This window comes from Muscardinus avellanarius, assembly GCF_963383645.1.
Source record: "Muscardinus avellanarius genome assembly, chromosome: 6".
In the NCBI taxonomy this organism is placed as follows: Eukaryota; Metazoa; Chordata; class Mammalia; order Rodentia; family Gliridae; genus Muscardinus; species Muscardinus avellanarius.
In genome coordinates, this window is record NC_137791.1 from 93,022,139 (window position 1) to 93,044,162 (window position 22,024).

Here is a 22,024-nt window from a genome sequence, read left to right on the forward strand (position 1 = left end):
GACCTTTGGGTGCCATTAGGGTTAGAGTTCATGATGGTGAGGTTTTTTTGGTCTGCTTTTTAGTGTAGTTGTACAAACATTGGCACCTGAAAAATAATCAATTTTTCAGATTTATTAATGAAAGGTTGTGGCCACGAATTCGCGGCACCCAGTGCCTTATTTTTCGCACTTGTAAAGACCAAATGTGATTTACTAGGGGTGATCTGTGTCACGCTGAAGCCTGGAAGTGGCCAAGCCTAGAGTACTCACGACCCTCCTCCGCCCACCTAGCGCCGCCTGGACCCATAGGGCGGCCTCGGCGCCGCTTTAAATAGGCTCCCAGGGCTCGAGCTTTCATCGCGAGAACTCACGGGCTGGCCGCGGGGCGACCGACCAATGACAGCTCCCGGGGCCGCGGGCTTTCCGCTCCGGTTTGACGGGCCCGGGAGCGCATGCGCACACGGAGCCCCGCCCGCCGCCGGGGCCGCGTTCCCCATGCTGCCCGCACACCTGGCGCGGAGGCTGCCGCGGCGCTTCCTTCGCGGATCCGCGTTTACTGTAGCGTGCCATGGCTTCCGGGAGTCTCTCCTGCAGAGGAGGTGCGCGGCCGCCTCCTTCCATCACCCATCCTTCTTGGGCCGTGGGCTTTCTCATGGCCCCAAGGCGTCTGGAGACGATGGAGACATTGACTTGGAGGAGCGTTTCTTGTTCCCCGAGTACGTCCCGAAGCCCGCGCCCAGCAGCGAGGAGCAGGTGCGAGAGCTGCTGCAGCGGCAGCAGGAGGAGGAGCGACAGCGGCTGCGGCGCCGGGAGGAGCGGCTGCAGCAGAAACTGCTGGCGGGCCGCCGGGCGCGCCTGGTCGTGGAGCTGCCGGACCCGACGGTGCCGCCCAGCGGCCTGAACTGCTCGGGCTGCGGGGCCGAGCTGCACTCCCAGGACCCCGGCCTGCCCGGCTACCTGCCCAGCGAGAAGTTTCCCAGAGCCGACCAGGAGGACGGCGGGCGGGCGCGGCTCGTGTGCCAGCGCTGCTGGCTGCTGGTGCACCACCGGCGCGCCCTGCGCCTGCAGGTGAGCCGCGAGCAGTACCTGGAGCTGGTGAGCGCCGCGCTGCGGCGGCCAGGACCCGCCCTGGTCCTCTACATGGTGGACCTGCTGGATCTCCCCGACGCCCTGCTGCCCGACTTGCCCGCGCTGGTGGGCCCCAAGCAGCTCATGGTGCTGGGGAACAAAGTGGACCTGCTGCCCCAGGACGCGCCCGACTACCGGCGGCGGATCCGGGACAGGCTGTGGGACGACTGTGTCCGCGCCGGGCTCCTGCCCGCCCCTGGCCACCAAGGGCCACTGCACTGTGGCGGAGAAGAGCCACAGAACCAGAAGGGGAGTTCGAATCCGCCGCCTGGCTCCCGCGCGGTGGTCAGGGACGTGCGGCTAATCAGCGCCAAGACCGGCTATGGAATAGAGGAATTGATCTCCGCACTTCAGCGCTCCTGGCGCTACCGCGGCGACGTCTACCTGGTGGGCGCCACCAACACGGGGAAGTCCACCCTCTTTAACACACTCCTGGAGTCTGATTATTGCACTGCCAAGGGCGCCGAGGCCATCGACAGGGCTACCATCTCCCCTTGGCCAGGTAAGGCTTACCTAGGAGGACCGCTTGCTGATTGGACGTCTGCTTGTGGCTCGGGCACTTAGTACGTCTTTCCTTACGGTGCACTCTGGGCTGCCTGGAGCCGTCCTTTTAAAAATTCTCTCCCTACTTTGGTCACACTTCTTTGTCAGTGTAGTGCATAGATACTGAGGGTGAATTCTAATTTTCTAACAGAAATGTTCACTGAAAGCTTTTATGTTCCAGGCACTGGACCCTGTAGATTCACCAGGCAGCAAAGTTCCTGCCCTCTAGATTTCCCTTGCAGCTTGCTTCGTTATATGTCTTTGGTATTGGGATTGAACTCAGGGGCATACTACCTCCAACCTACACTCCCCAACCTTTTTATTTTTTGTTTTGAAACAGGGTCTTACTAAATTGATGAGGCATCAACCTGCGATCTTCCTGTCTCAGCCAAGTATGGGTATTACAAGCATGTGCCACCAATGCCCAGTTGCATTTTACTTTCTCAGTCTCCCTCAGTCTTACACTTCACATTAGTTTATTTCTGAGACCATTATGTTATACAAATAAGACATTTGAATAATTCATTAATGCAATATGGCATCTCGCTTTTTTTTTAGAAGAATATCAGTTTTGTGACGTTAAGAAACTTCTAGAGCCGGGCATGGGTGGTATACACTTGTAATCCCAGCATTTGGGAGGCTGAGACAGGACGATCACAGTTTGAGGACAGCCTCAGATGCTTAGTGAGGCCTTTTGCAACTCAGTAAGAGCCTGTTTCAAAATAAAGAATAAAAACAAATAGGGCTGGGGGTGTAGCTCAGAGCTAGAATGTCCCCAGGTTCCATCTCCAGCACAGCAAAAAGAAAAGAAAGAAAGAAAGAATCTAGAATTGGGAAATGGGTCTTTCTGTGACACTCTGTATTTAAGTTAACAAATCAACTCCATTTGTCCCATTGAAACCAGAGTTTACCTTTGGCTAGGTGTTCTTTGTCCTGTGCTGTGGTTGAGTTCTACACAGAATTGTCTACAACCATACCATTCTGAATACCCCCAGTCTCATCCCAGTGACACACAGAGTTGTTTTTTTCTGGATAGTAGTGTGAAAATGGGAATAAATCAGACTTGCAGATTCAGATTCAGATCCTTGGGTTAGCCCGTGAGCCAATCTCTAAGCTTATTTCTTTGTACAGTGGGAATAATTTGGTAGAGGGTTGTCATGAAGGTTAAGGGAGATAAGTCACATTAGCCAACAGTGTAGAGCCTCAGAAATGCTCGTTTATCTCTCCTTGTTCCCTTTTCTAGAAACTTATTTATTCTTTGACATTTCAGGTACTACATTAAATCTTCTGAAGTTTCCTATTTGCAACCCAACCCCTTACAGAATGTTTAAAAGACAAGAAAGACTTAAAAAAGATGCAGCTACAGTGGAAGAAGATCTTAGTGAACAAGAACAAAACCAACTCAATCTCTTTAAAAAGCACGGTTATGTAGTAGGTAAGCATCCTTTGAGTGTATGTGGTAGGCAGTCATGCTCTTTGGGAGAACCCTTATTGTTCTATGCTAAAATTTTTTGCTGAAGCCGGGCATGGTGGCGCACGCTTGTAATCCCAGCATATGGGAGGCTGAGACCAGAGGATCGCAGTTTGCAGACCGCCTCAGCTACTTAGTGAGGCCCTCCGCAACTTAGTGAGACCCTGTTTCAAAATAAAAACTAAAAAAAATTGGGCAGGGGATGTAGCTCGGAGGTCAAATGCCCCTGGGTTCCAGACCCATACACACACACACACACACACACACACACACACAATTTTTAATTTTTTTGTTGAAGCTACGGGTGGTAGCACACACTTTTAATCCCAGTACCTGGGAGGCTGAAACAGGAAGCTGACAGGTTTAAAGACAGCCTCAACAACGTAGCAAGACCCTGTTTCAAAATAAAGAATTTTTGAGGGGTGTATCTTGGAGATAAAATGCCTCTGGATTCCACCTCCAGTACAAAAAAAAACTTTGTAGAGAGCCAACAGTACAGCTGTCTTGGGCCAGCCAGATTCTGTGCGAAGACACTTCCTCCCTCATTCTGGAACAGAGGCCCTTTGAAGGCAAAGCTCCCTGTTTGGAAATCTAGATCAATACAGGTGGTAAAGGTTGTTGGCTCCACACAGCAACTTTATGTTAGGTTGTTCCTCTCCCATTGTTATCTCTTTTTGGCCTTGCTTTACTAATAACTGCTTGGTTTTCAGTACCACCTGCCCCTTTGCACATGGCCAGCCACACAGTCATTATAAGAGTCTGACTCTCTTTACCTTTGAAAAAAATAAAAGCACAGGTAACATTGCAGTCTCACTGCCATAAGTCACAAGTCTTGGTGACTTGTTTGAGACAAACATAAAAATTATCTGTCTGGAGTCAAAAGCATCAAAGTAGCAACTAATAATCTCAATATAATCTGTTCTAGGAAGAGTTGGAAGAACATTCTCGTATTCAAAAGAACAAAAGAACAAAGCTGCTTTTGAATTTGATGCTGATTCACTTTCCTTTGACATGGGAAATGAACCTGTTCCTGTGCACAAATCCACCAAACGAGTAGAATTGACTCCACAAGATGTGAAAGATGCCCACTGGTTTTATGACACCCCTGGAATTACAAAAGAAAATTGTGTATGTATTTGCTTCTTTTTAGAAACATTAACTTTCACGTGCAGAAGTGCTGTCTTAAAATTGGCAGAAAGCAAAAAGGTATAGTTTGATTTTAGATTCAGTTCTGATTCATTCAGAAATGCAGTTCAGGGATGAACCTATATGCCAGCAAATCTATTCGTTTGGTAGACTTTGCTGCAGGCAGTCTACTTGTATTATCATTGAGGTTGTCACCTTAATTGGGAAAACACTTAGAGGATCCTAGATTGTGTGTGTGTGTGTGTGTGTGTGTGTTTGTGTGTGTGTGTGTGTATTAGAGAGATAGACACAGAAAAGCAGAGGATTGAATCCAGAGGCATTCCACATCTGAGCTAAAACTTCAGCCCAATTTTATTTCTTACTTGGATTGGATACAGGGTCCCACTAAGTTATGAAGAGCCTCGCTGAGTTGTCGAGGTTGGCTTCAAACCTGCCTCCCAAGTACTGGATTTACAAGTGTGCACCGCCATGCCCAGCTAGGATCCTAGATTTTGAAGTTGGAAGAAATCATAAATGTCCAGCTCCCTATTCCATGTCTGAATTCTTTCTATAACCTAGCTATCATGAGGTCATTCAGCTTGAACTTGAGGAAGGAGTGACTCGTGATTATGTGAAGCAGTGTCACACAACCTCCCAAGTAGCCCATTTGGTCTCTGATCTGCTCTTTAAATTGTGCTGAACAGTCCAAAGTCTCCCTATAACTTGTATCTGTTGTGCTTCAAAGCTGTAAGGAAGGAATATAATACCTATTTCCCTTGCTAGACCTTAACATATTTTAAAGTGCCTTCAGATGAGCATAACTTAGAATAAGATTAATTCACCTGCCATGCCTTTGTGAATTATTTTAATCCAATTTGAGGATCTCATGGTTATCTTTGATTTTGTCCTTTTTTTTTTTTTTTTTTTTTTGGTAGTACTGGGGATTGAACTCAGGGGCATTCTACCTCTGAGCTACCTCCAGCCCTATTTTTTTGTTGTTTATTTTGGTTTGGTTTTTGTGGTATTTTGGTTTGGTTTGGTTTTTGTGGCAATGGGAATTGAATCCAGAAGGATTCTACCTCCAAGCTACACTCCCAGTCTGATTTTCTTATTTGGAAACAGGGTCTCACTAGGTTGCTGAGAGCCTCACTAAATTGCTGAGGCTCGCCAGGAACCTGCTGGCAAGTGTGTGCTGCCAAACCCAGCTTTTGTTCTTTATTTTGAAACAGGGTCTCAGTAAACTGTGGAAGGCCACACTAAGTAGCTGAGGCTGGCCGCGAACCTGTGATCTTACTGTCTAATCTCCCAAGTACTGGGATTAAAAGTATGCACCACCACACCTGGCTGATTTTAAGGGTTTGTGTTTGTTTGTTTGTGTGAGTCTGGGGGTGGAACCCAGGGGCATTCGGCCTCCAAGCTACACCCCCTGCCCTATATTTTATTCTTTATTTTGAAACCGGTTCTCACTAAGTAGCTGAGGCTGTCTGCAAACCCAGATCCTCCGGTCTCAGCCTCCCGAATGCTGGGAGCATTCCAGTTAAGCATTCCCTTAACTGGAATGCTTTCTGATAATGTTCTGTCACTTTCATGTCACCAAATAATGCTTCCCTTTCAGACTCAGTTTAGGTCAGAGATAGCCATAACTTTATTTTTATTTTATTTTTTATTGATGCATTATGATCTCACATCACAATGTAGCCATAACTTAAGTTATACATGCTGTTGTGAAATAGTTGGGTCAGAAAGGTAAGGATTGGCAAAATATTCTTTTTTTTTTTTCTTTTTTTTTTTTTTTTTTTTAATTGGTGCACTGTATTCATACATCATAGTAGGATACATACTTTTGTAGACATACATGCACACTTTTCCCAGTCAGCCCCCACCCAATCCCCACCCCATTCTCTCCCTATCCCTCCCTCCCATGCTTGGCTTAGTAGTTGACATCTAGTATTATGGCAATTTATCTAAAATTAAAAATGATAATCTCACATAACAGTTTCATTTGTCTGATACCAAGCTTTTGATGACTTAAAGATAACATTTCAATATTTCTTTTTGCTTTCTTTCTTACCAGAGAATATTTTTTTCTATTTTTTAGGTGAAACTATCATATATTTGTTTTTTTTTTTTAATTTTATTTTATTGGTGCACTGTATTCATACATCATAGTGGGATACAAACTTTTGTAGACATACATGCACACATCGCCCAGTCAGCCCCCACCCGATCCCCACCCCATTCTCTCCCCATCCCTCCTTCCCATGCTTGGCTTAGTGGTTGACATCTAGTATTATAGCAATTTATCCAAAATTAAAAATGATAATCTCACATAACAGTTTCATTTGTCTGATACCAAGCGTTTGATGATTTAAAGATAACATTTCAATATTTCTTTTTGCTTTCTTTCTTACCAGAGCATATTTTTTTCTGTTTTTTTAGGTGAAACTATCATATATTTATATATTTATTTTTCAGAAAAAAAATCTATCCTAATATGGAATATGAATTCTAGATACCCAAAACGATCTTGAAAAAGAACAAAGCTAGCAGATATATATTTTCTGATTTCAAACCATATAAAGCTACAATAATTGAAACAGTGTAGTACTGTTCTAAAGGCAGATATATAGACCATTGGAGTTAAATACAAGCCTAGAGCTAACTTCTTCCCTATATTGTCAAGTTATTTTTGACAAGGTTTCCACGAAGATTTGGTGGTGGAAATAATAATCTTTTAACTAAATATTGTTGAAAAATAATAATTACATGGAAAAGAATAAAATTGGACCCTTACCTAATCCCACATACAAGTATTAACTCAAACTAGATAAAAGACCTAAATATAAATCTTAAGACTATAAACTTTTAGGAGAAAATCTGGGTCATAAAACCTCACAACATTGAAATTGGCAGTGATTTCTTGGATATGATTTCAATGGCACAGGCAACAGAAGAATATACAAACTCCCTAAAAAATAAAAGAAAATATTGTATATCCAAAGACAATGTAAACAGAGTTAAAAGTTACTAATAGAATTGGATAAAATATTTCCAAATGCTATATTTGAAGGTATATTAATATTCCAACTAGAAATCCTAAAAATTAACAACAATAAAGGCAAACAATACAATTTAGAGATAGGTAAAAGACTAACATAAATAATGAATCTCCACAGATAACCAATCTTAGTTGTCTGTTGGATGGAAACTCTTGTTTCTCTGGTTCTGGTGAGTGTTACCTATTTCTTCTTTGTAGTTAATCTCTTTGAGTATTTTCTCTAGCGCTGGTTTTGAAGACATAAATTCCTTCAGTTTCTGTTTGTCATGGAAGCTTCTTATTTCTCCATCTAATTTGATAGAAAGTTTTGCTGGATAGGAAATTTTTGGCTGGAAGTTGTTTTCTTTCAGAGTTTGGAATATGTTATTCCAAGCCCTTCTGGCTCTCATGACTTGGTTTGGGAAGTCTGGAGTGATTCTAATTGGTTTGCCTCTGAATGTCACTTGGCCCTTTGTTTTTGTTGCCTTTAAGATTCTCTGCTTGGCTTCCACATTGGTCATTTTGACAATTATATGGCGTGGGGATCCTCTTCTCGGATCCTGTCTAAAGGGAGTTCTATAAGTTTCCTGGATCTGTGTATCAACCTCTTGCTCTATATTTGGAAAATTTTCTGCTATTACTTCCTTGAAGAGATTGTTGATCCCTTTGGTATCACTTTCTTTTCCCTCCTCTATTCCAATTATTCTTAGGTTAGCTCTCTTAAGATGGGCCCATATTTCTTCAATGTCAGATTCCTGCTGTTGGATATCTTTTTCTAGATTAGAAACTATGCATTCATTTTTGGATTGCTCATCTTCTAAGAGCGAGATTCTGTTCTCCATGTGGTCTAATCGGTTGTTTGTGCTTTGAATTGAGGCCTTTACTTCATTAATTGCATCCTTTATCTCTTTTTGGCTCTCTCTGAGTTCTTTTCGAAGCACCTCTATTATTTGTACAGTTATTTTCCTGATTTGATCTTCTAGAAATCTCTGATTTTCTGTTTTATCAGGTTCTGGTGTTGTGGGGTTGTGCACATTCATTACTTCAGTGTTATTCCTCTTTCCCATGATTTCGGAGGTTTGTGCCTTCTCTGGGTTCTTCCCTTGGGTCACTATGGCTTCACTTAAGGTGCTCTGGATCTCGAGTCTGTATTATCTCAGACCCCACTACTCCTTTACTGGGTTGTATCACAGAGTCTCCGACCCAGGGAGTCGATAGAGGCTGCTTTAAACTATGGGGGGTGCCAGGTTGCAGGTTCTCCTATGGTGTGATATCTCTGCCACCACCACTCCCTCACTGGGTCAAGTCCCAGGAGGCACAATACTGGGATTTCTCCTCTGTGGCCCGCAATTTGACTCACTGTTCTTGAGTACGTAGATGTAGCTGTACTGGACTCAGTGAATTCACTGCTGCTGCCACCGCCGGTGGCAATATGGCGCCTCTGCCACGCCCTCGGCCATGAGGCTGGCGTATTTTTTCTTCTCTGGTTTTGATTTCCACTCTGAATCCCTGCAGCGTGTGCTGAGCTCAGCCACTGGGAGCTTTAAATGCTGTCTGCGCCGAAAGATCCCGCCTGGCTGTTCCGCAGTGGCTCACCTCGGCTTGCTGTAGCCGTCCGTTGAGTTCGCCGCTGCCGCCGGCAGTATGGCGCTGCTGCCGCGTCCTCGGGCGCGTGTGTCTCCTCTGTGGCCCTGAGCTCTGTTCTCAGTCCACTTTCTCTCTGGAGCCTGGTGGTTTTTTTGTTTTTCTGGTGATGGTGTTTTCTGGCTATGAAAGGCGCTCTTTTTGTGGTAATGGAGATTGGTTGTTAGCGGGACTCTTAAGCCCCGCTTTTCTCGGTCGCCATCTTCCCGGAAGTCACTATCATCGGCAAAATATTCTAAAACAGCAGAATGAGACCTTGAAGTTTTTCCTTTTTTTTTTTTTTTTTTTTTTTTTGATGTGATTCTAGAGATTAAAGCTATGATCTCTCTACCTCTGAGCTAGACCTTCAGCCCTATTAAAGAATAAAATATAGGGCAGGGGGTGTAGCTCAGAGGTCAAATGCCCCTGGGTTCCATCCCCAGACCTTTTTTATGAAACAGGGTCTCACTAGGTTGCTAAGGCTCTCCTCAAACCTGGAATCCTTCTGTCTCAGCCTCACACCCAAGCACTGGGATTATAGGCATGCACCACCACACCTGGCGTGCTCCCCCCCCCTTTTTTTTTAAGTAGTACTGAGGATAGAACCAGGGCTTTCCTCACTAGAATGACTAGGCAAGCACTCCACAACTGAGCTACACTCCTTTCCCTCTTTTCTAATATTTGTTCCCTTAAATGTTACCAGAATCATGTGCTTCCTGTCTTTCCTTTTCTGTTTTCTCTAGACTCCCTGAGAAATCTTCATTCATGCTGGATATGGTATTACATACCTGTAATCCCAGCTACTTTTGAGGCCAAGGCAGGAGGATCAAAAGTTCCAGGCCAGCCTGGGAAACTTACCAAGACTGTCTCAAGATCAAAAAAATAAATAAATAGTAATAGCTAAGAGCTGGGATGTAGCTCATGGTAGGGCACTGCTTATCCTATGCAAGGGCCTTGGGTCAATCCCCAGTGCCTCGCCAAAAAAAAAGAATTTTGTGGGGGGGGGGTACTGAGACCAGGGGCATTCTACCACCAAGCTACATTCCCACCTCCTTTTTTTATATATATATATTCTCTGTTTTGAAACAGGGTCTCACTAAGTTTCAGAGGACCTCACTAAATAGCTGAGGCTGGCCGCAAGCCTGCAATCCTCCCTCTTATCTCAGCCTCCCAAGTACTGGGGTTACTGCACGTACCACCATGCTCAGCACACTTTTTATTTTTTATTTTTTGCAGTACTGGAGATGGAACCCAGGGGCATTCTACCTCCAGCTATACCCCCAGCCCTATTTTTTATTTATTTTGAAACAGGGTCTCACTGAATTGCAAAAGACCTCACTATGTACCTGAAGCTGTCCATGAACCACGATCCTCCTGTCTCGGCCTCCCGAATGCTAGATTACAAGCATGTGCCACCATGCCCGGCTATACCTTCATTTTTATAAGCCAGAGAATTCATAAACTTAAGTTCAGAATTTAGAAAAGAAGTTCTTCAAGCTCTTGACCTACGCCTCGAGTAGGATGACCTTTTTTGCATCTAATGTGTATATACTTAGCACTAGGGCATGCAGTCCCATATTCCATTATGTTAAGCTGGAAACTACTGCTCCCCAGAATCCCTGAGCAGAGGTTTTCTTCCTTGGTATTGAGCCAGCAGTGTTTCCATATTCATAACAATTTTGACCTTTGGGGGATACTGCTGACATAGAAAAATCTTATATTTTACTGCAACTCAAAGTTCAGTCATAAAGTAAATGCAACCACCAACTAAACAGACTAATTTAGACACAATGAATGTATGGAAGTTTTTGTTTCTTTGTTTTATGTTGCAGTACTGGGGATAGAACCCAGGGGCATTCTACCTCCGAGTGACACCCCCAGCCCTATTTTTTTAATTCTTTATTTTGTAACAGGGTCTCACTGAGTTGCAAAGGCCCTCACTAAGTAGCTGAGGCTTTTCACGAACCGCTGTATGGAAGTGTTATGTGTAGCTAACTCTGACATAATTTGGTTTATTGTGAAGTCCGAACTATTTTTTCATCACTTTATTTTTACAGGTAAATAACAAAATAACAATATCTTCAGTGAAAATAATTCTCAAAAAAATCTGCCATTTGCTTTACAGATCTTAAACCTTCTAACAGAAAAAGAAGTAAATAGTGTTTTGCCAACACATTCCATTGTTCCAAGAACTTTTGTGCTTAAACCAGGAATGGTTCTATTTTTGGGTGCTATTGGCCGCATAGATTTCCTGCAGGTAAGGAAAGTCTGTACCATTAAAAAATGACTAAGGGCTGGGATGTAGACCAGTGGCAAAGTGCTTGCCATGCATGCCCAAGGGCAAGGATTCAGTCCCCAGCTCTGGAAAAAACAGAGAAAAGAAAAGGTGACTCTTAGGAAGCACTTTAAGGAAGTAGATTTATGAACAAGATTGACAAGATGTTGATATAACTACATGACAATTGTATGCAGTTTCTTACAGTGTTTGAAAATTTCCATAATAAAATTTTTTAAAAAAAGAATAGCCAAAAAGAAAAAAAAATTTTTTAAGCCAGACATGATAGTGCCTGTAATTCCACTGCTTGGAAGGCTGAGACAGGAAGATTGCAGGTTCAAAGACAGTCTTAGCAATGTAGCAAGACTCTCAGCAACCCAGCAAGACCCTATTTAAATTTTTTAAAAAATAGCTGGGTGTGGTGGCAGACATTTGTAATCCCAGCATTTGGGAGGCTGAGACAGGAGGATCACGGTTCACGGACAGCCTCAGCTACTTAGTGAGGCCCTTTGCAACTCAGTGAAACTCTGTTTCAAAATAAAGAATAAAAAATAGGGCTGGGGGTGTAGCTCAGAGGTAGAATCCCCCTGGGTTCCATCCCCAGTACCAGGAAAAAAAAAGAAAATAATAAAAGAACTGGGGTATATCTCGAGTAGAATGCCTTTGGGTTCAATCCGCAGTACCAGGAAAAAAAATAAAAATAAGGCCAGTGTGGTGGCACACATTTGTAATCAATACTTGGGAGGCTGAGACAGGAGGCTGAGGACAGCCTCAAGCAAGTAGTGAGACTCTCATCAACCTAGTGAGATCCTGTTTCTAGATAAAAATAAAATAAAATAGGGCTGGGAGTGTAGCCCGGAGGTAGATTTCCTCTCAGTTCAATCCCCAGTACCACAAAAATAAATAAATAAATAAATAAATAAATAAATAAATAAATAGGTACTAGATTTTTAAAACCTACTATCAGTGGGATATTAAGTGCCTCATGTAAGTTAATATTTAAGATAAGATACTTCTCTTTTCTGGTGGCATTGTTTTACATGGAAATCATAAAGTTCAAACCTGCAGATTCAAGGTTAATATGCACTGAATCAGTTCTATCATTATATCATTCTGGGTATTTTCAAGTGCCAATAGAATTAGTCTTCATTTTGCCAAAGTCAAGAAAAAAAAGGAAACTGTAACATGGATATATCTAGCAACTGCAATTTACAAGCCACTGCAATAGCATATTTCTTAGGTTTTGTGTTTGATTATACTTTGTTGCAAATTTAGCATTATATACATAGAGCCCTTTTATATTTCATTAAATCCCATGCTGTGAGGTACTGGGAATGGAACCCAGAAGCATTCTACCTCCAAGCTATACCCCAGCCCTATTTCTATTCTTTATTTTTGAAATAGCCTCACTAAGTAGCTGAGGCTGGCCGGGGACCTGCAATCCTCCTGTCTCTGCCTCCCAAGTACTGGGATTACAAGCATGCAGCGCCACGCCTGGCTCCATCGAGGAACATTTTAAACCTAATTTTAATAGTATCCACAGTGGCTAGGCATGGCGTTACACACTTATAATTCCAGTACTTGGGAAATTGAGATAGGATCGCAGGTTCAAGGATAGCCTCAGCAAAGAGTGAGACTCGCATCTACCTAGTGAGATTCTGTTTCAAGATAAAAATAAAAAATAGGGCTGGGGATGTAACGTTGATGTAGAATGCCCCTGAATTCATTCCCTAGTACAAAAAAAATAGAATCCATAATGGCTGAGTGTGGTGGCACACACTTGTATTCCCAGTACTTGGGAGGCTGAGATAGCAGGATCAGAGATTCGAGGACAGCCTCAGCAAGTAGTAAGACTGTCATCAACCTAGCAAGACCCTGTTTCAAAAAAAAAAAAAAAAAAATTATGGCTGGGGATGTAGCTTAAAGGTAGAATGACCCCGGTCTCAATCCCAGTACCACAGATACACACACAAAATGTAGTATCCACAAGCCAGGCGGTGTGGCACACACCTGTAATTCCAGACTCGGGAAACTCAGGCAGGAGGTCACAGGTTGGAGGCCAGCCTCCGCAACTTAGCAAGGCGCTGTTTCAAAATAAAAAAGTTAAAAGTCCCTGGGGTGTAGCCTGGATATAGTATGCAACTGAGTCCAATTCACAGCACAGATAAATAGGTGGATGATAGATAGATAGATGGATAAACAGGCAGATGGATGGATGGATGCATGCATGCATGCATTCAACAGAATTCTAAAATACCAGCCGGGCGTGGTGGCGCACACTTGTATTCCCAGCATTCTGGAGGCTGAGACCTGGAGGATCACGGTTCAAGGACAGCCTCAACTACTTAGTGAGGCCCTCTGCAACTCAGTGAGACCCGGTTTCAAAATAAAGAATAAAAAATAGGTCAGGGGGTGTAGCTCGGAGGTCAAATGCCCCTGAGTTCTATCCCAAGACCCGCAAAAAAAAAAAAAAAAAAAAATTAAAATACCTACTTTTGTTTTGGGGTGTTTTGTTTTGTTTTCAGTGCTGGGAATGGAACTCAGAGGCATTTTACCTCTAAGCTACACCCCTAGCTCTGTATTTTCTTCTTTATTTTGAATCAGGGTCTCACTACATTGTAGAGGCCTCACTGAAGTAGCTGAGACTGAGAATGAACCTGAGATCCTCCTGTCTCAACCTCCCAAATCCTGGGATTACAAGCACGCACCACCACGCCCAGCTGAAATGCCTACTTTTGTACTAAGCTACCATATCAGTTCTTGGAAAGAGAGCTTGATTTGGTTTCTCACTTTGTATTGTTCCTTGTAATGTGTCCAAGTTTTTCACTGTGTAATATATCTTCTTTCTTAAGGGAAATCAGTCAGCTTGGTTTACAGTTGTGGCTTCCAACTTCCTTCCTGTGCATATTACTTCCTTAGACAAGGCAGATGCTGTGTATCAGAAGCACGCAGGCCATGTGTTACTCCAGGTAAGGTAACATGGCTTGACAGTTGCGTGGTTATGGTTGGTATATACTGTGATGTCCCGTGAGCCTGCTAGGAAAGGCTGTATTGGACAGAACCATCTGTTGGATGTATGCCAGTGTCCCCTCACCTCGTTCTCCTTGAAAAGTCTGTCTACAAAGTGAAATGGAGGCTGTGAAAAGGGATATTGAAGCCAAGTATGATGGCACATACCTGTGATCCCAGTACTTGGGAGGCTGAGACAGGAGGATAGCAGAATTGAGGTCAGCCCATGATAGCTTAGTAATAATTCTAAATACATAAAAAGGGCTGGGGGTGATCAGTGGTAAAATGCCCTGGGTTCAATCCCCATTAACACCTCCTCACCCCACCAAAGAAAGGTAAATTGAAGCTGGGCGTGATGGTGCACACTTGTATTCCCCGCATTCGGGAGGCTGAGACCGGAGGATCGTGGTTCGCGAACAGCCTCAGCTACTTAGGCCCTCTGCAACTCAGTGAGACCCGGTTTCAAAATAAAGAATAAAAAATAGGGCAGGGGTTGTAGTTCGGAGGTCGAATGCCCCTGGGTTCCATCCCCAGACCTGGGGGGAAAAAAAGGTAAATGGGCATTGACTTGGACTGATCCTAGAAAAGCCAGGGAGCTTTCTGGTGTTTTTTCTAGGCTATACTGTTCAGTTTTGTAGCTGTCTGCTATATGTAGCTATCTAAATTTAAAAACAGTAATTATTTTATTTTTTTATTTATTTTTTTATTTTGGTGGTACTGGGGTTCATGGAAGCCCTTCTACCTCTGGGCTACACTCCCAGACCTATTTTTATATTTTCATTTTGGAAACAGGGTCTCCTAAGCCAGCGCGCGGCTGGCTTCGAACCTGCGCGATCCTCCTGTCTCTGCCTCCCAAGCGCGGGGATTACAAGCGTGCGCCACCACGCCCGGCCTAAAAACAGTAGTTAAAAATCTAAAATATGGAGCCGGGAGTGGTGGCACATGCTTGTAATTCCAGCGCTTGGGGAGGCTGAGACAGGATCGCACAGGTTCAAAGCCAGCCTCAGCTACTTAGTGAGGCTCTCAGCAACTTGGTGAGACCCTGTTTCCAAATAAAATATAAAATAGGCCTGGGAGTATAACCTGGAGGTAGAAAAGCCCCTAGGTTCCACCCCCATTACCACACACAAAAAAAAAATCAAAAATATGGTTCCTTAATCACACTAGCCACTTTTCAAGTGCCAGTGGTCACATTGTTGCAGAAAGTTCCATTGAACAGGGCTGAGTGAGCCAGTTACAGGTATCGTCAGGATGGGAGGCTGCAGGCAGCCTCTGAGTAGAGGCCACAGGTGATGCTAAACTCCTACACTGCGCAGGTGGGCTCCTCACAGCAAAGAACCATGGGGGCTCCGGGCATGGTGATGAATGGCAGGGGATCATAAGCTCAAGGTCAGCCAGGGCAACTTAGTGAAACCCTGTCTCAAAAATAAAACATCTAAAGGGTTCGAGATATAGCTCAGTGATAGAAGACTATGGGGTCCAATCCCCAGGAGAGAAAAGAGATTATTGGCGCAAGACTGCTTGAATTCCAATGCCCCCTCTGCTCTACCACTGAACAAGCTGTGTGACCTTGAGCAAACTCCCCTATCTTGTGTGTTGACCCTACCTGCTGAGGTTGTGGGGAGGATTAATTGCCACAGAGGTAAGAGTTTGCGGTGATGAGATTGAGACACACCTGTTGCAAAAACACCAGCGGCATCCAGTGCTGTGGTAGTTGGTGCCAGAATTCTTGTACCTGAAAATAAGTCAAAAATAAAAAATAAAAGATAAAAGGGCTGGGGGTGTAGCTAGGAGGTAGAATGCCTCTGGGTTCAATCCCCAGTACTACAAAAAGCAAAACAAAACAAACTTCAGTTCTCAAATTACATTTGTTCACTTTTCAGGTAAAACAATAGTTACGGGTTGAAATACAGTCAAACTTGCAGAAAATAAAACTTCTTTAGTTTGTGTAACATGATTCTCATAAACTGTAGCTCTACGCACATGCTCTGTGTAGTTTTTGGAACAGACATCACTGATACGTTCTAAAGCAACAGCCCCATTCTTCTCTCCCAGCATGACACAGTTTCCGGGGCTCTGCTGGAGACTTTTTGCTTCTTGCTTTTCTTAGCATTTCCCCAATCAAAACCAGTTCTGCCTCCTAATTATCTCTGAATCCAACCTGGTGGTTCAAGCTACAATCTACTTTCCTTGGGTTATTTTTTAAATCCTTAGGCCTAAGCCAGGCAGGGTGGCGCACATTTGTAATCCAGCATTTGGGAGGCTGAGACAGGAGAATCGCACAGATTCAAAACCAGCCTCAGCTACTTAGTGAGGCTCTCAGCAACTTAGTGAGACAGTTTCCAAATAAAATAGAAAATAGGCCTGGGAGTATAGCCTGGCGGTAGAAAAGCCCCTGGGTTCCACCCCCAGTACCACAAAAAAGTAAAAAAATAAAATCCTTAGGCCTCAGCCAGGCAGGGTGGCGCACATTTGTAATCCAGCATTTGGGAGGCTGAGACAGGAGGATTGTTGGTTCACAGGCAGCCTCAGCTACTTAGTGAGGCCCTTTGCAACTTAGTGAGACCTTGTTTCAAAATAAAAAAATAGGACTGGGGGTATAGCTCAAGCTCAGAAGTAGGATGCCCCTGAGTTCAATCCTCAGCACCGTGTACTGCATAACAGTACACGCCTGCAATCCCAATACTTGGGAAGCTGAGACCAGAGTATCATGGGTTCAAGGACAGCCTCAGCAATGTAGCAAGACTCTCAGTAACCTAGCAAGACAATTTCAAAACAAAAAAATAAAAAGGTCTGGGAGTGTAGCTTAAGGTAGAATGCCTCTGGGTTCCATCCCTAGATGAGGGGGGAAAAAACAACCTTAGATATTTTCTCAACTTTTCATTTTTGGGGCCCTCCACCTACAAATATATCTCCACAGACACTGGAGCAGAGGTGTCCAAACTGGGCTTTATTTTCCTCCTGGTGGTCAATTGGCAATGCACGGAGATATTTTTAGTTTTTGTAACTTGTGAGATGTTCTTGGCATATACTAAGTAGAGACCAAAGACACTGCTAAACTTATTATAATACACAGGCTAGCCTCCCATGACAAAGAGTTACTCAGCCCAAAATGTCCATGGTGTTGAGGTTGAGAAACCCTGTAGAGTGATCGTTCCTAATTATGAAGCAGGTCACATTATTCTTTTTTATTATTACCTCTGTCCTCTGTTTTGCTTTTAATTCCTTGGCAGTTCTGCATTATAGAGAGAAGGGTAAACTCCTGCTGACAGCTTCATCAGTAATCCCTTCCACACCCCCATACACACTCACCACACACAGGCACCAAACAGACTCCGCACGGTTCCCTGAACCCTTCATCCTGTTTTGGTCCAAGCCTGGGCTGACCGGGACTACCTTTCTCCACATGCTGCTCATGTATTACTTTATTAATGCTTTCCTTGACCAAAACATATTCATTACTCCTTCCACAACTGTAGTAGTACCTCATAGATGCCCCTTCTACATCTGTACCTTGTTTATATGTTGAATCTCCAGTTCTGAACACAGGAAAGATTTATTAATGAAAGGAAGAATAAATTATTCTTCAGGTACTTACAGCTCGTGGAAACATCTGGACACATAGAAGCTGGATCTTAAGAGTTTTATATGGGGTCCTTGATTTATAAAGGGGCAAGGATTAATCTCATGGCCACACCTGTAAGGTATTTGGAAGTACCTTGCTTTAGTTGCCCAACATTAGTCCATGCAAAGTCCTAAGGAGGAGTATGCAAACCACAGAAATAAAGCAGTTCTCTTACCAGAGGGTTACTACCAGGTGCATGTCCAACACATGGCCGTTAGCTCTGGGATCTGTAAGCTTCATCTCATCCCAGAGGTCCCAACATTTGAATATTCAAATTCACAACATTTGAGCTAAGCATGATGGCACACACCTGTAATGCCACCATTTGAGAGGCTGAGAGAGGAGGATCACAGATTCAAGGCCAGCCTTAGCCAACTCAGTGAGACCCTGTTTCAGAAAAAAATAAAAAGGGCTGGAGGTGGAGCTCGGAAGTAGAATGCCCCTAAGCCAGGCATGGTGCTGCATACTTTAACTCTGGTACTTGGGAGGCTGAGACAAGAGAATCACACGTTCACAGCCAGCCTCAGCTACTTAGTGAGGCCCTCTGCAACTTAATGAGACCCTGTTTCAAAATAAAGAATAATAAAAAAAAAAAAAATAGGGCTGGGGGTGTAGCTCAGTGGTTGAATGCCCATGGTTTCAATCCCCAGTACTACAAAAAAAAAGTAGATTACTCCAGAATTCCATCCCCAGTACCAGAATATTCATAAAACATGAATGTTTGAAAGGATTTCATTGTCTGTCTCCTTACAGAATTATCAGTAATTTACCTAATATGGTTACATGGAATTTAATTTGCACTTCCAAACATGCTCATGTTATTTCATGAAAGGTTCCCATGGGTGGAGAAGAACGAATGGCAGAATTCCCTCCTCTTGTTGCTGAAGACATTACATTAGAAGAAGGACTTGAGGGGTCTGAAGCAGTGGCTGACATCAAGTTTTCCTCTGCAGGTAATTTTATACCAAGCACTGTGTGCGCGCGTGTGTGTGTTGGAGGGGGGTTGTCTGGGGATGGAACCCAGGGGCATCTGACCTCCAAGCTACACTCCCTACCTTATTTTTTATTCTTTATTTTGAAACAGGGTCTCACTAATTTGCAGAGGGCCTAAGTAGCTGAGGCTGTCCAAGAACCGCAATCCTCTGGACTCAGCCTCCTGAATGCTGGGATTACAAGTATGCGCCACCATGCCCGCTCTACACCAAGCATGTGTTTTGTTTTTTTTTTTGGGGGGGGGGTCTTTTTGTAACTGGGGATTGAACCCAAAGCTCTGCACTTGCAAAGGAGGCGCTTTGCCACTGAGCTACATCCCAGCCCATACACCAAGCACTTTATAAAAAGCAAATAAAGAAGCTTTATTGAGTTGAGTGTATTTTTATTTATAGACTTGTGCCTTATTTTAATGTATACACACTAGTTTATTCAGAAAATGCATCCTAGCCTGAAAATAGCTTTGTATTTTTCACAAATGTGTTGTATGCTTTTTATTTTTATTTATTTTTTATTTGTGAGAAGTTTGGGGTTTGTTTGTTTTTGTAGTACTGGAGATTGAACTTGGGGGTATGGGCATTCTACCTCTGAGCTACACCCTGCCCTATTTTATTTGTTTTTGCTCTATTTTTTATTTTGAAACAGGATCTCACTAAGTGGCAGAGGACCTCACTAAGTTGCTGAGGCTGGCAGCAAACCTCTGACCCTCCTGTCTCAGCCTCACAAGTACTGGGGTACAAGGGTGCGCCACCACGCTTGGCTCATTGTATGCCTTTTATAAAATACAGTGAGCAACTTAGTGATACCCTGTTTCAAAATAAAGAATAAAAAATAGGGCAGGGGGGTGTAAGCTTGGAGGTTGAATGCCCCTGGGTTCCATCCCCAGACATGGGGGGAAAAAAAATACAGTGGCTGGGCATAGTAGCATACACTTGTAATCCCATTACTTGCGAGGCTAAAACTAGAGGATCACAGGTTCAAGACCAACCTCAGCAACTTAGGCCCTGTTTCAAAATAAAAAATAAAATAAGGGCCAGGTAGAATGCCCCTGGATTCAACCCCCAATACCTCAAAAAATAAAAACAGAGTGAAAGGGCACGGTGTCCTTCTTTGCTCTGTTTTCAGCTTAGGTTTGGGTTCCTAGTAAGACAGTTGCTAACGGCATTTTATATTCTATCACGTGCCTCATAGGTTGGGTTGCGGTGACACCTCGTGTTAAGGACAGACTACATCTCCGAGGCTACACGCCTCGAGGAACCGTGTTGACAGTCCGGCCCCCTCTCCTGCCATACATTGTCAACGTTAAAGGAGAGCGCATCAAGAAAAGTGCGGCCTATAAAACCAAGAAGCCGCCTTCCCTGGTTTACAATCTGCAAAGAAGAAAATCCCGATAGAGTCTGAAACTCACCTGATTCACACTGGATATGAATTATATTCAATGTGGCAATATATATTGAAATTTTATTAAATATAGCTGTAATAAAACCCCATCTCTACCTTTTTTAAAGATCTTATAAGTTGACTTTTTTTAACTATTTAGGACTGTGCCTCTTGGTAATGTACTGAGCTTATGAATACAATTTATTTTTATGGAGTATATATATGTAAATATATATCACATAAAAAGCAGGACTACTATATTCATGTTTTTATTGAGACCAGATGTCATTTCTTTCTTGTTTTTGCTTTTGAACCCAGGGGCATTCTACCTCTAGCCTTTTCTCTTTTCTTTTTTTTTTTTTTTTCTTTTTTTTTTGTGGGATACTGAGAGGATGGAACCCAGGGGCATTCTACGTCCGAGCTACACCTCTAGCCCCATTGTATTTTTTATTTTGAAACAGGGTCTTACTGAGTTGCAGAGGGCTTCACAAAGTTGTTGACGCTGGCAGCGAACCTGTGATCTTCCTGTCTCAGCCTCCCAAGTACTGGAATTACAAGCTATGTCATCACATCCAGCTACCTCCAGCTCTTTTGTTTTTTATTTTATTTTATTTAAAATATTGTGTTAGGCAGGCGTGGTGGCGCAAGCTTGTAATCCCCACACTTGGGAGGCTGAGACAAGAGGATCACACGGGTTTGAAGCCAGCCTCAGCTACTTAGTGAGGCTCTCAGCAACTTAGTGAGACCCTGTTTCCAAATAAAATATAAAAATGGTCTGGGAGTATAGCCCAGAGGTAGAAAGCCTCTGGGTTCCACCCCAATACCACCAAAAAATAAAAAAATAAAACTATTGTGTTAAGACGGGCGTGGTGGCGCACACTTGTAATCCCCACATTTTGGAGGCTGAGACAGGAGGATCGCACAAGTTCAAAGCCAGCCTCAGCTACTTAGTGAGGCTCTCAGCAACTTAGTGAGACCCTGTTTCCAAATAAAATATAAAATAGGTCTGGGAGTATAGGCCAGAGGTAGAAAGACCCTGGGTTCTACCCCCAGTACCACCAAAAAAATATAATTAAAACTATTGTGCTTTTTTAATTTTATTTATATGTTGAACATACTGAAAATGGTATATATTTGGACTGTGCTTGTTGCCCTCTCCCCCCACCATGTTCCCCCCCCCCCCAACAATGAATGTCCAGGTTAACCATGTTCTTTTTTTTTTTTTTTTTTTTTGCAGGTCTGGGAATGGAACCCAGGGGCATTTGACCTCTGAGCTACACCCCCTGCCCTATTTTTTTATTCATTATTTTGAAACCGGGTCTCACTGAGTTGCAGGGGGCCTCACTAAGTAGCTGAGGCTGTCCGCGAACCGCGATCCTCCAGGTCTCAGCCTCCCGAATGCTGGGATTACAAGCGTGCGCCACCACGCCCGGCTTAACCATGTTCTATTCATACTTTTACACATATTTGGATGTAGCTCCTCCATTAATCAACCTCAGCCTTCTTCCTTTCCTATCCTTCCATTCTAGCTTTGCTGAGATTTCCCTCCATTATCTGGAGTCCCTCTGGTATCCCCAAGGCTCCCTAGTTTGGGCATATTAGAGAAAACATATGTCCCTTCTTTGTGCATGGCTGATCTCATTTAACATAATATTCTCCACATCCTCCATCTTCTTGGAAATGGTATGAGTTTGTTCTTTATGGCTGAATAGAATTCCATTGTGTGTATTTCCCATAATTTTGCAATCCATTCATCTGTTGATGGAGATCTAGGTTGGTTCCAAATTTTGGCTATTACAAATTGTGCTGCTATGAACATAGGTATGCATATGTTGCTAT

At 43.5% G+C, this 22,024-nt stretch overlaps 1 protein-coding gene across 1 annotated transcript; it reads left to right on the forward strand.

Moving 5' to 3' along the window:
• Positions 1 to 474: 474 nt before the first annotated feature.
• On the forward strand, positions 475 to 20,199 carry NOA1 (nitric oxide associated 1; the record flags this gene model as incomplete). The annotated part of the gene is made up of 7 exons (XM_080697959.1): positions 475 to 1,609; positions 2,921 to 3,085; positions 4,047 to 4,249; positions 11,032 to 11,163; positions 14,034 to 14,150; positions 18,648 to 18,768; positions 19,997 to 20,199. The coding sequence occupies 7 exons, from the start codon at positions 475 to 477 to the stop codon at positions 20,197 to 20,199; spliced, it is 2,076 nt and encodes a 691-aa protein (XP_080554085.1).
• Between the last annotated feature and the right edge of the window lie 1,825 nt (positions 20,200 to 22,024).